General features: G+C 45.1%; 1 protein-coding gene across 1 annotated transcript in view; it reads left to right on the top strand.

Moving 5' to 3' along the window:
• Positions 1-13,726, top strand: part of itfg1 (integrin alpha FG-GAP repeat containing 1) — an 88,518-nt gene that overhangs the window by 61,546 nt on the left and 13,246 nt on the right. Inside the window, exon 14 of the mRNA XM_018758157.1 lies at positions 3,146-3,224. Within this exon, the coding sequence (XP_018613673.1) occupies positions 3,146-3,224 (79 nt within the window). The remainder of the gene's footprint in view (positions 1-3,145; positions 3,225-13,726) is intronic.

Genomic DNA, 13,726 nt, shown 5'->3' with positions numbered 1-13,726 from the left:
GAACACCCTTACATCCAGGAACAGAGATGCAGTCTTTGTGAGCTGTTCCTGTAACAAGCTGAGCACGAATCAGTCGCCACATTCGCGGTCCACCCTCGTTAAACTTTCCAGAGAAACTTAAATCCAGCATGTCTGGTTAAATATATGTTTGCGGAGTGATAATAGCGAGGTCAGGGAAAGGGGGCCCCGAGGAGCGTTACATAATGGCCGCCCACACAATGAGTTCCCGTTGCGTTCCTACATGGCGAGGCCCTTAACCACAGCTTCAGCTTCTCTGCGTGCATTTAAAGACCGGAGCAGTTTTCCTCCCTCAGTGCGGTTTAAAAATTAATGTCTCGATTTCCTGGCTAATTTGATTCATTACCATTTTGCGGGATTACTGTCAGCAGCAGCGGCGAGGAAGGCGGAATTTCCTCAGGTTTACCATACTGTTACGCATTACAGGCTTGGAGCAACCACCTACAGCTTCCGCCATAAGCTGCTTTGGGTTCGAGCATTAGGGAGCACCATGGGGGGAGGCATTGTTCTCCCCGATAAAGCTCTTCTGAGCGCCGCTTGACCCCCCACCGCGTTATCACCCGTGATGTATGGGGGGCGAATTAGCAAACGTGGCTCTGCGTGGACTTCTGCCATTACCGAAACCATTCCCAGAAATGTGCAGGACCTTCATGAGCACCCAGTCATACCTGAGCAGCAGCCCTTGCTTCAACTACTCCTAAAATTCTCATTATCTTGTAAAAAATTGAAATGGTGTTCTGTTGTTCGGAAGTTTGTAGCGCCTTGAATAAAGTAAGGGCAGAGATGATTCAAGAGCACAATGGCCAGAAGTGTGTTTGTAACTCATTTTGTTTGTCTCCAAAGTTGTCCCCCCAAGTCACAATAGGCAGAACGTTAATAATATAGACATCAAGACTGATATTCATACCTGCGTTACACACATTGAGCACTAATGATGGTCATGACTCGTCATGAAACATTTGCAGTCTGAATGCCAAGCTCGGCAAACACCTGGACATCTGGATCAACAACCTGGGCTATGAGCACCATCAATCTTCTCTACCATTTTTAATCCGTCTCTTTATTCACACAATAGGTTCCATAAAAAAATAAGGTTATAGATCTAATAAATAAATAATAAGGAGGAAAGGTGGCATAGTGCCACAGCGAGTAGTGCTGCTGTCTCACAGCTCGTGGGTGGTGCAAGAGGAATGGGTTCAGTCCCTGCTCAGTCTGTGTGGAGTTTGCATGTTTCCCCTGTGTCTGTGTGGGTTTCCTCCAGGTGCTCTTGTTTCCTCCCACAGTCCAAAGACATGCTGTTCAGGTTCACCCCATAATGTGTGGGTGACAGAGAGTGTGTGTTCCACTGATGTATGGATGAGTGAGCCATTATAAGTAGTGTACAGTACTAGCGGTCTAAGTCACCTTGGTGAATAAGGTGTGTGGGTTGTTAACACTCCAAAGAGTTCATTGGAAGTTGCTTTGGAGAAAAGCATCTGCTAAGTAAATATAAAAATGCACTATGAAACTGTACTATTTACACACACACACACACACACACTGTCCGAAACCACTTGTCCCGGCGAACCAGAGTCTAACCCGGCAACGCAGGGTGCAAGGCTGGAGGGGGAAGGGGGACACCCTGGGCAGGATGCCAGTCCACCGCAAGGCACCCCAAGCAAGACTCAAACTCCAGACCTGCCAGAGAGCGGACTTGGCCAAGCCCACTGCACCACCCCCCTTGAAACCTTTAACTTGAAAATTAAAATGACTAAATGTAAATATATGCTCTCCGTACAATGTGATCAGTGCTGGTTGTCAGCAGATTGATCCCATAAATACGTGCAGCTCCTCATGTCATTACTGATCAGTGACAATCAGCAACACAAGGCATAGTGTGAGTGCTGTGGAAGTGAGCTCAATGGCTGTTTGGGTGCTCTTTACTGCCGCCTGTCAGCTCGGAGGGTAAATACAGTCATGTGTGCGCCTCTACACATGGTTATTGTAGAGAATACATAAGTGAAGCAGATATTATTATAAATAAATGAGCTGTAAAATGTTCATATCTTTGAAAATGTAACTCAGCAGTTCATAATGCGAGGGGCCAGTGTGTTTCGACACTTTTTTTTTTTTTTTTTTTTTTTTTTTTTTTTTTTTTTAAATTTAGCTCTCGGATGAACACATCTTGTTCAGTAAGGGTGTGTCTCCTCTGCAGCGTGCACGTCCTAGAACTCCTCTTATGCCTGAGGGAACTGTACCCACTTGTCCTCTGTATGTCCTGTCCCTTAAGGGCTCCTCTTTTCAGATCTGTTTTCCCACGTTGTGTCCCTGGTCTCCTCTGACAGTCATGTCCACTTTGTACAGTCTGCTTCTTCTCTCATGGATCTATCCTGTTTACTTATTGTCTGTTCCCCTTGACCTTCTGGTAACATCTGCCACTTGTTTCCCACAGGGGTGTGTTGCGATGACCTAGACAGCCAGTGTGGATTCAGTCTTCTGTTGTCTGAGCATTCAATCATTATTTCCCATGTAAACAACAAGTTTAATTAATGTATTGAGCACTTCGAAGCTTTTGTCTCTCCTTCAGCAGAAACCCTTCTTCGTCATTCGGTCATGTTGTTCTTGGCTGCGGGTGTGTCCTGTGCTCACAGTGTCTCTTCCCTTTGCTAAATATACATTTACTCTTATGGAGATGTCAGGAGATTAGTAGAGAAGTGGCTCTGGAAGAGTTCGGTTCAAGATCCTTCTTCAATGTAGGAGGGATTCAGCAGCTTTGAGGGACACACGGAGATCATTCCAGCACACTGAGGACAGAACTGAGAACCCATAGACTTTTGATTTTGGACCTTTGTGAGTGGGACCACTAAGTGACCACATGTGGCTAAGCTTAGAGCTCTTGCTGAGCTATAGGGTTTTATCAGGTCCTGTAGGTATCGGGGTGCAGAACCTTTGACCACCTCATTGACCATAACCAGAGAGTTTGACCTGCTACAGAAAACTAGTGTAGAGAAATGAGGAGGAGAGATGTGTGTGAACACTTTGCTCTGTAGCACTGTGGTTGTGGACATGGTGGGGACAGTTACTCGTCCTTCCTCTTCTGTGTCCCCAACTCTCAACACCTTGTGCCCTCTGTGCTCTTCCCCCACAGCCTTTTGGTGTGAATCAACCTGGTCCATACGTCATGTACACCTCGGTGGACTCCAATGGCTACCTGAAGAATGCCTCAGGTGGGTGTGTCGGGGACGGTACTTGTGTGGGTTGAATCGGTGGGGATCAGCGCTACATTGAAGTCAGAAATCACCAGGGGTTAAAAGGTGGCTTCTTGCTCCAGATGTTGAGGGTGTTTACTTGTCTCACCACACCGATTATACTGTCGACTACCCTTTGGCTGAGGGAGACTGTTTTAGCTCAGTTTCCGGAGCCTGCTGGTGTCGCCAGCGATCGCAGCTCTGCCAAGAAGGGGGAAAGACTCGCCATAATTAATCTCGATCGCGCTGTCACTTTTGTGTGGTCCTTCAGTGGGGGACCCCACAGGAAGTGGAAGAGCAAGGTGCCCCCCCCAGCAGTGGTACAGCATCAGTGTGTTGCAGCGTGCCGCAGTGCCCAGGGGTCTTCACTCAGACTGCTGGAGATGCAACCATGCTGCGTTGGCACTCAGCCTTGCTGATTTAAACTGCTCCCGACGGCCTCCCCCGCTCCCGCCCTCGCCTAGCAGATAAAGGTCCACACGCCTGACGGGGCACACGCTATTTTTAGATAATTGAGAATAATGGGATACGCCACACCTTGCTCAGGATTTGTGTGAAAAAGGGGACATGTTAAGTTTAACAAAACAAACGATTTTGCTTTTCAAGACAGCCACTTGTTGCTGCCCACACTCTGGGGGTCACTGTCCCACAGGGAGGTGCTGCACTGCACCGAGGGGTACAGAAATCCTAATATTGTGTGTCTCCAGACGCTGCACCACCAGCATCCCAAACGTGTTTGAGAGGGGGAGTCTTTCCCAGCACTGAATCGCCTGAACACGATGGGCTCACGGCCCCCCACCTCCACCATAGAGCTGCGTGGTGGTTAGAGCCGTCACCCTCTAATACAAAGACCTGAGCTCAGATACATACTTCTGCTGTAGTATCCTTGATTGTGGTACTTCCCCCGATAATTACAGTGTGAGCTGGTTAGTGTACAAAGCTCTTAGTATAAAGTCGTTAAAGGGTTTGTAATAATTATTACTCTATAACGACATAGAATTAGAAGCACAAGTAGACCTGGAGAAACATGTGTCCTGCAGACAGGGTGTGGCTATGAAGGGAGTGGAGCAGTGTGTGACACACACTTCTACATACAGTGACCGCAGAGAGGCTGCGGCTGATGCCTTTATTACTACACAAACGTCAACAACATAGGCCTCGTCCCACAACAGCTTCGCTTGGAGAACATCACTCAGGCTGATGGGACAAAGCCAGCGTGACCAAACTCCTCCGAGTGGCACTTGTTCTTTGTTACCATGGATGCAGGCATTTTATATAATCCCTTGCAGGCAACTTTGCCCCCTCTCACTATTGGCCCAGGGAGAAATGATCTGCGGGGATTGAGGCGCTCCTTCCTCTGTGGTGACAGATAAGCTTTATTCAACAAGGTAGGAAGTGAAGACGGGGGAAAATAGATTGAAAGGAGGAGCGAGACAGCGAAGTGACACTGACTTTGGGGGAGATGGGCGGTCATGGCGAGAGCGCGGGAAATCCTGCCATTGCCACAGTTGCCTTTGTTTCAGGAAACTCCTTTTATGTGCTGCTACCTGTGGCTTTAACACACCTGGGCCAGCAGGGTACATAAGGGTTAGAGCTGCTGCTGCCTGTGGAATTGAAGGATACAGATTCGAATGCCACCTCTTGCTGCAGTACCCTTGATCGGGGTACTTACTCTGAATTAATACAGTAAGAATTATCCTGTCTCTAGATGGGTAAATCAGTGTAAGTAGTTTAACGCCATACACTGCTTCGCAGAAAAGCATCAGATATAAATTAATAAATATTAAAGTGACCTTGGACATCTGCCCCATCAGTCTGCGTGATCATTTCTCTATCAGCGCAAAGGGTGTGACATGACTGCTATGTGACCGCTGTGTTTCTCAAGTTCCTACAGTGATTTTATGGTTTTGTACCCTTTATGTTGTGTGGCTTCTTTTACATGACATGCTGCATAGATACTGTGTGTCTGTACATGTTCTTTAATGTAAGCAGATAAGTATTTATAGAGGCCTGCTCGTAGGTCAGTGAGTGATGTACTAGTTAGAGTCACTGCTTTGGGTTCGAAGTACCACGGTTTGACTACCCTTGATGATGCTTACCCTGAATTGATTGAGTAAAAATTACTCTGCCGTATAAATGTGCAAATCAGTGTACGTAGGTTAGTGTACAAACCTCGCATTAGAAGGAAGTCACCTTGTGCCAAGGGTTTGGATGGGTGAATGAATAATAATTCACCATTTAAGTTGCTTTTTGATTAGGAAGACTTTTTGCACTCTTTAATGTGTTCTCGGTGTACTGCGGTGAGTTAAACCCCTGAAGCTTGGGGCTGATATATGGCTCTGAGCTCTAGCTTCATGGGGAGACAAACAACAGCTGCTGACTGATGGCTGGTTGATGTTTCCACTCGATGCAGAAGCTCTCTCTGCTGCTCTCTGGCCTGAGGGTTCACGGTTCAAGCTGGATTTTTGCCAGGAACAGAGTAGGCTGCTTACACTCGGAGTGTGTGGGTGTGGAGTTTTTGAGTCCAGGTGATTCACTGATAAACTTGCAAAAACGACAGACAACAGTTAGTCTGCTTACCTGGCCGCTTAGGGGCATGACAGGGATTCAGTGGTGCGGGGGTAGGGGAAAGTAAAACCACCGTTCAGTACAACAGAAATAATGGAGTTGCCGAGTCAGACTGGAGCCACAGCAACTAGTTGCCTAGTCCTCATGGGATGGGAGGTTACAGGGGGTTGCCGTTGTCATCTTACACTAGTGGAAACCTTGAACTGGATTCAAACCCATGGTTCAATGAGTAAAAACCACAGTAGTTTCTCACAAGAGAAATTTCAGAAAAGAAAGCATGTAAAAAAGCTGTGAAAAGCTTGCTGAGGCTTAATGTACCCTAAGTGATATGTTTTTATTCCAGTCAGATATAAAGGTATGTGAACAGTTTGTCTGTAGAAAGTAGAGATGTGCTTTAGTCTCTGTCTTCGTTTCCTGTGCACGTGGAATTTTGCCTCTGTGAAAGAAGTCAAAGTCCCACGACAATTGTCAAACTTTGTGTAATTACAGTAATTACAGCTTTTTTATGAGTCACCATATTCATTTCCAAAGTGGGAACCTAATGGGGGGGGTGGGTTTGTGTTTCTCCTTGGTATGTGGGAAGGGTGTAGTGGAGCCACGTGTGAGACATCCTCCTCAATTGTGGTATGAGGGCGATTCCTCTCAGCACGCATCCCTCTCCGTGTTTACTCGGCCACCCAGCAACAAGTCGAAGCGGAGGCGGGTGCCAGAGAGGCGAAGCGTAACCCAAAACGAGCGCTGTCCTGCTCACGCGCACAGTGAGCAGCCTGTGTGCTACTGGGAGGGGGTCATCGGTATTCCGATCACACAACACCGGGGAGCCAACCTTCGCGGGATCCCGTTCTTCATAGTCCCAGCCGAGCGCTTCCATCTAATGATGTCTGTAGCCAAATGTGTGACGCCCCAGCCGTCAGCCTGCTGAATCTTGCGCGCACACACACACAAAAACACACAATGGGATGCAAACACGGTCTTAGAAGTATGCTGTCTGTTTTTGTCCAGTCAGTTCCAGCCCATCAGTCCTGTGACAGCGATAATCATTGCATGGTAGAAGGGTGGCTTCACTCTTGACCCTTGAACCATGTGACCCACAAGATACAGCTCATGTTACTCATGTAGAGAGCAAAGTTCTGGCTCAGGGAAGTTATTAAGAGTGACGGCGGCTTGGCAGGTAACACTTTTTAAAAACAATTTGTTTGGAAGGTCAGTGAGCCCTTTATATTTATCCAGAAACAACTTGAGGGAAATGTGACATAAGGAGTTGTAGTGGGGAAGGAACTGCACTGGTGGGCAGAATGGTGCTGGTTCAAGTCCCACAGGAGGCCTTAATGTTCTTCTACCTTTGGGCAGCATACCAAAGAAATACCTGGATTTCTTTACTAAAAATGTCCTCCTGCTCCATAAATAGGGAAATTAAAAAATGTTTTGTTTTCTGGTTTCAAAATGGAACCAGATGAGAGTTGACATGTTGCTTAGGGTTGTTCCTTTGGAATCGCAAGGACCCAGGTTTGAATCCATGCTCCTTCTACAGTTCTCTTGGTAAAAGCACTTACCCTAAATTGATAGAGGAAAAATTGCCCTATTGCATAAATGGGTTATTCAGTGGAAATAATTTTACCTTGTAAGTTGCTTCGGAGAAAATCATAAGATAAATCAATACTTGAAAAAGGGCTACTGTGGATGTACTTCGCTTTGGAGAAAAGCATCTGCTAAATGAATACATGTAAACGAAAATTCAAATTATGAAGGCTGGAATGGGGCCACGGAGTGTCAGGTTGGACAGGGGAGGGGTCAGGCTGCGCCGGAGGCTGAGCATGTATACGTGAAAACACTCTTGTCCTTCACAGACCCCAGCTGTGGCACCCATGAATGGTATGAATGTCTGGGGAAAAAACACTTATTCACACACATAGACTTGTATTCCTTCCATCTCTCTTTTATCTCTGTGTTATTATTCACACATAGATCTCACTGTGTAAAGATGTTCAGCTTCCATTTTACTATTTTCTCTGTTTATTAATAGACGAGAAGACTGCTCTCAGCGGGCACGCAAGCACACACACACCCATTGCTGTATTTCCGTGCTCCTCCCGGGCTGTCGCAGCGCACTTTCAGTGAGTGTGTAGTGTGTGTAGTGTGTATTGTGGGGGGGCAGGGGAGCTCAGCTAACCAGCTGTGGCAAGCGCAGGGATTACTATTGATCAGGCCTTTGTGCATGCTCTGATTTGCTCTTTTTTTGGCTTTCTACTGTCAGGCCATTAAATTGGGCTCATCTGAATCCTGCAGCCTGCAAGAAGAGGCTCAAGCAGGAGAGGCGGGGGGGGCGCACAGTCTCCCCTAGACAGATGCACGCACACACACACAGTGTATTACACACAGCCACTCAGAGAGCATATCATAGAGAGCCACCCACACTAATGCTGCTCTACACACTGACCGACTGAAGCACTGTAAAAGTACTCGTGGTACACACACAGACACACACTGTGTGTGTTCAGAGCGTGGAGATCTGTGTCACATTAGTTCTTACATGAGTGTCCCTCAGGGGTATCACAGCAATTCCCACCTTGGAATTTTTACTTGCAGTCATTTCGTCGTGAGTTCTCGTTTATCATCACTGGGGCAGCAAGTGGTGGTGTGGTTAAAGGGTCACCTTGTAATCGGAGAATCCAGGTTCGAATCTCCCTTTCACTGTAGCATCCCTGAGCCAGGTATGTACTCTGAATTGTGCGGTTAAAAATTACCCAGCGATAAAAATAGGTAAATCAGTGTAAGTAGCTCCATGTTGCTGGAATGTACCTACTTTATTAATATTTTGCTTCATTATTTACTAGTCTTTCTTATATTATTCATCATATCTTTTGTATTCTTTTTTTTCCACTTATTACTGTGAACTACATGCTGTGGAGAGTTCCAGAATACAGAATGGCTGTGTAAATTGGTTATTTTCCACACACCAGAAATAGAGGCTAAAAGGCCTAGACTAGCTGTTGTTTTAAGAACATACTGATAAGTAACCGTGAGGCTCTATTAAAAGACGTAGCAGAGACATGCTGGAGGATGAGCTGCAAGTACATGGAACACACGCAGGATATATACGAGTGCATTAAAATCAGCATGGCCTTACATCCTTTTTTCAAATGTGTACATATATCTGAAATGGACAACAACTGACGAAACTGTGCAGAACAGTAATTAAACCTTCATTAAGCTTCATTGTGCTCATCATTGAGACTCCAAAGAACCTGGAATTGTCTTGAAAAAGATAAATTCCAGTAGTGTACAAACCTTCCATTGTAAGTTTGTTGGGAATAAATTGTGAGATGAGTGAGTAAATATTTAAATTGTAATAATAATTTAATAATATTATCTATTAAATATAAATAATATAAAGCTCTCGAGACACACCTGGCAGCACTCCTCTCCCCGCATCACAGACACACATCAGTGTCTAACTCTTGAGCCAGAGCAGACACCTCCCCATCGCAGATCAACCCCCACCCTCAGTCGTTTGACACCAACTGTACTTCTTTTACGCTGACATCCCTCAGACCACCGGACGAGATGTTGGATTTGTTGTTCATCACCATGGAAGCGCCTCCTTGTGGAGTACAATAGTTTCTGTGGTTTCTCTCTTGAACTTTGGACCAATCAGGGTCTGCACAAAATGAGAACGGTACTTTGGAGGAAGAAGTAAACCATCGTGGGAACCATACAGTGGGAAGGAGGATGAGAGTTTTGTAGCTCCGTCATGTCTTCAGATTCAGTGTAATGAGTTATGGCCCAGAGAACGGTTTTCCAAGTGAACAGTGTTGGAAGATCCTGGTCCTCTGAGGTTTTTCAGCCTAGAGTCCCCAGTCCCACCAAACTTCAGTACTGGCATGCTGTGTGTGTGTGTCCCATTCTCTGTGCTGGGAAGCTCCTGGGGATTGCTGAAAGTGTATTGGAAGCTACTGGATACAGAGGGGATGAGCTGTTCCTCAACTCCAACGGGTCCCTGTAAGCAGCATGGTGGAAATTGTCAGCACACTCGCTGTGTGTAGTGTATGACCTGTTTGAGATTCAGGGTAAGTGCTTTCAAGGCAAACTCAACTCAGAGAGACTACGCACATGGTTTTAGAGTAAACAAGGTTGGAGGAGTGGGTTTCCATGCATTCTTTCATGCCTATATTTGGATTGTGGGATGAAACACACAAGCACATTTATAGTTATTCATCTGATGGACCCTTTTCCCCAAAGTGATGTTCAGGTTAAAGGGAACAAAAGTGCATCAACAAACAGTTTTAGACACAGACACAGGATTATGGACACAGCTCATTTGTCTGACATCACCATGTTGTTGGTTCACATTCCTCTAGTAGTTCCTTTAAAAGTAACATTCAGATAGTAAATACACTGATAATCATAGCAGATGGTGTTGAACTCATTTATAGAGCTATCAGGAGAGAAGTGGCTCTGAAAGAAATAGTTTGAGACCCTTCTTGAGTCCTGAAAGTCCTGATACCCGCTGTGATGTTGTCCTCCCTGAGAAGTAGAGCAGCACTCATGTCTTTTCAGTTGCTCTGATTACTTCAGCCCAGGCATTAGCGGGTCTGATTTGACTAATGAGCAGATCACCAAATCCTTGTACAACTGTGAGGTGTGTTAGAGAAGAGTGGGACAGCACTACCATGTGTTCACACACAGCAGGAAACGGGGGATGATCCAGCTGGGATGGCACACCATTGTGTCTCCTATTTGACACCGAGAGAATCCCTTACACATGAAAAGCAGAGCCCCCAGCAGACAACAGAGCATTTGGCACAATTTTATGTAGAATAACATACATTAATTTTTTCACTGTAACCATGGCTATAGTCATATTTTAGAACAGCCCTTTTCTTTCTCGATCCTTAAACATTTATTTATTTATCAGACACTTTTCAGTATGAGCTTTATTCACAGAGCTTCGTACAATGATTTACTTATTTATACAGCTGGGTAATTTTTGCTGTATTAATTGAGGGAAGGTGCAGTTATCCCCTATTATCTGGCTTTAATTTGTTCCTGAAAATAGACTGAACATCTGAAAACCAGATAATGAAATGACTTTTTCCATTTTTCTTAGATGGAGAAATTACAGTTTGTTTCCAAATCTATCATAGGTTCACCACAAAGTCAGCCTAAATAATGCTGAACAGCAATTCCGGCATCACTAGGTTACCTGTAGCTTAAAAAAAAAATACTCCGCTACAGAGGCACAGGGTGCACATTGTGGGCTGTGGTGCAGCATCCGCAGATATCTACATTCTCCACTCTGTGCACCCATGAGCTCCACCGAAGGGACATATTTTTGACGAGGTTCTGAGTGTGCTGTGTACAACGCTACATCCAGATGGCGCTGCGACAGGGCTCATTGTCTGATGGGCGCTAGACGGGTCTTCGGAGACCCCTGCGTGTTTGCTTCATGGATTATTAACTTGATGAGAGCAGGTGACCTTCTGTTGAACGCTGTGGCATTTAGAGCTCGGGAGTTGGAGCGGAGGCGGCGGAGCACTTTGAGCACGAGAGACGGATGCTTTGCATCGGGAGAGGGGGTTCAGGCAAGGACAGGGCCAAGAGGGAGCTCCTGCTGAGTAACGCTGTGCTTGCAGTGTTCCAGAACCTTCCGGGCTGCGCATGCTAAACGGCGTCAGTTGCGCGGCTCCTCGATCGGGGGGGTGGGCTGGGTCCCTTGGGAATCGCCTACATTAAGTATGCGATTTAAAAATCAGCCTCATAGGAAAGCTTTGTACTCCTCCTGGACAGAAATAAAAGGAACCGGTCTGTACCAGTTCCTATCCTGTCTGTGAAGAGATACACTGATGTAAAAATGGTTTTGTATCGTTATTGTAAGCCGTCAGTTTGAGGGAATGTGTGCTGAGTGTGGATTTATATCCATGGTGTCCTGCAGAGAACCTGTGAGCTTTTCATGGTGTACAGCAAGAGCATGGCAAAATATGGTTAATAATTTATTGGCCTAGTGGAAACTTTTCAGACTCAAGTTTGGACAGCAGGTAGTCTGGAGTTCAGAGCCATCGCCTTGCAAAGGACCCAGGGTTTGAATCCCACTTTGTTCTGTAATACCCTGTAGCAAGGTGCTTGCATGTACATTTTTACATTTATCTGATGCTTTTCTTCAAAGTGATGTAGAACTCCAAGTAAATAAAGTGTATCAATAACAGGTGAAGAGCTTTAGATGCACACAGGATTATGGATGCAGAGCTTGTGTGTCATGATACCATCATGTTGCTGGTTCACATCCATCTGTAAGCTGCCTAGAGAAGTGACATTCACATAGCAAATATGTAGATAATCATAGCAGATGGTGTTGGACTCATTTATGGAGCTGTCAGGAGATCAAGAGAGAAGTGTTCGAATGAGATTGTTTGAGACGCTTCTTAAATGTGGGAGGGATTCAGCAGCTCTTAGGGACACAGGGAGGTCATTGCACCACAATAGGGACAAAACTGAGAACCTACAAAGCTTCCATTCTGGTGCCTTGTAAATGGGTGAACCACTCTACCGAAGGTATGGGAGCACAGTCGTCCTGCTGAAGTGAACTACATCCATGAACTTATAGTATTAAAATTTTGCAGTAAGCTACTACAGTGATTTACTGTTTCAGTTCAGGGTAAGTGCCTTGATCAGTGGTACTTGACTAGGAGCAGCAATTCACACCTGGTCCCTTCAACTGTACAGTGAAGTAGTGTAACTACTACGCCACCTGCTGCCCTTTGATCTGGTCATGATGTGAAATGACTCACCTAGAAATTATGTAAAAATAATGGAAATGCAGAATCAAAGATTAGCCACATCTGGCTGTCACACAAAATAAAATGTTGGACTCAGAATGGAGTTCCTCAGTGCTCATCTAGTTCATTATATTGACCGTGGAACATCTGGCCTGGGATATTTCCAAAGCCTGCCGAAGAAGCTGCTTTAATTACACAAAGCACAGTGAAACTGTTGCTCGATTCCACGTAAGGGTTGAGTTAATTTGCAGTCGCAGGAAGACAAACAGCAGACTTTGAGAGAATGCGTCAGCTGAGTTTAAAGATGGAACAGAGATAATAGGAAAAAAAATTAAAAAGCTAAAAGCATAAACTTTTATATGAGAGCGATCCAGACGCTTATTACAGTTTCCCCACCCCTCTCCCATCTCAACGCTGCCAGTCAAAGCATCTGCAACCTCTTTCGGTAATTGGGTGGTATTAGATCTTTTTTTGTATTTTAGAAAGAAAAATCACTTGAACATCACCAAAAAGGCAGAGAACCTGCTGATGCCAACAGTATATTTAGCGGAATGAGGACAACAGGCTCGTAGTGCATTTGTGTGGGCTTATAAGGAGTCCATCTCTTCCTTGATCCATGAAATATTTTATTGGCTTCAATCAAAATTAATTTATTAGCGCCAAAAACAGTATTGGAACAATACACTTGCAAAACTTTAAACAATTATTACTTGTGCATGTATTTGACTACTTTTTGCAAGGTGACTTCCAACTTGAGGTTTCCACACTAATCTGCTTTAATTATCTCCCCATATATACAGCTTGGTAATTTTTACTCCACAGGTTCAGGATAATTTATGCAGTACAATTTGGCTTCCTGCTGTTGCCCATTTCAAGTTCAATACACTTACTCATTACATTTATTCATTTTTCTGATGCTTTTCTCAAAAGCAACTTGGTGTTAAGATGGTTATCCTGATTTACCCATTTATACAGTGGGGTATTTTTTACTGCATCAATTCAGTGTAAATATCTTGATCAAGGGTACTGCGGCAGAAGGTGGGTTTCAAACATGTGACCTCCAAGTCTAGAACCAGACGCTGTAACCGCTACAGCAACTACTGCTCTGTAATATCCTTTTTATGGCCTGTAAGACAGTCA

The sequence above is a fragment of the Scleropages formosus genome, chromosome 1 (genome assembly GCF_900964775.1).
Source record: "Scleropages formosus chromosome 1, fSclFor1.1, whole genome shotgun sequence".
Lineage (NCBI taxonomy): Eukaryota > Metazoa > Chordata > Actinopteri > Osteoglossiformes > Osteoglossidae > Scleropages > Scleropages formosus.
The sequence above is the reverse complement of the archived record's forward strand: the minus strand, read 5'-3'. Positions and strand labels throughout refer to the sequence as shown.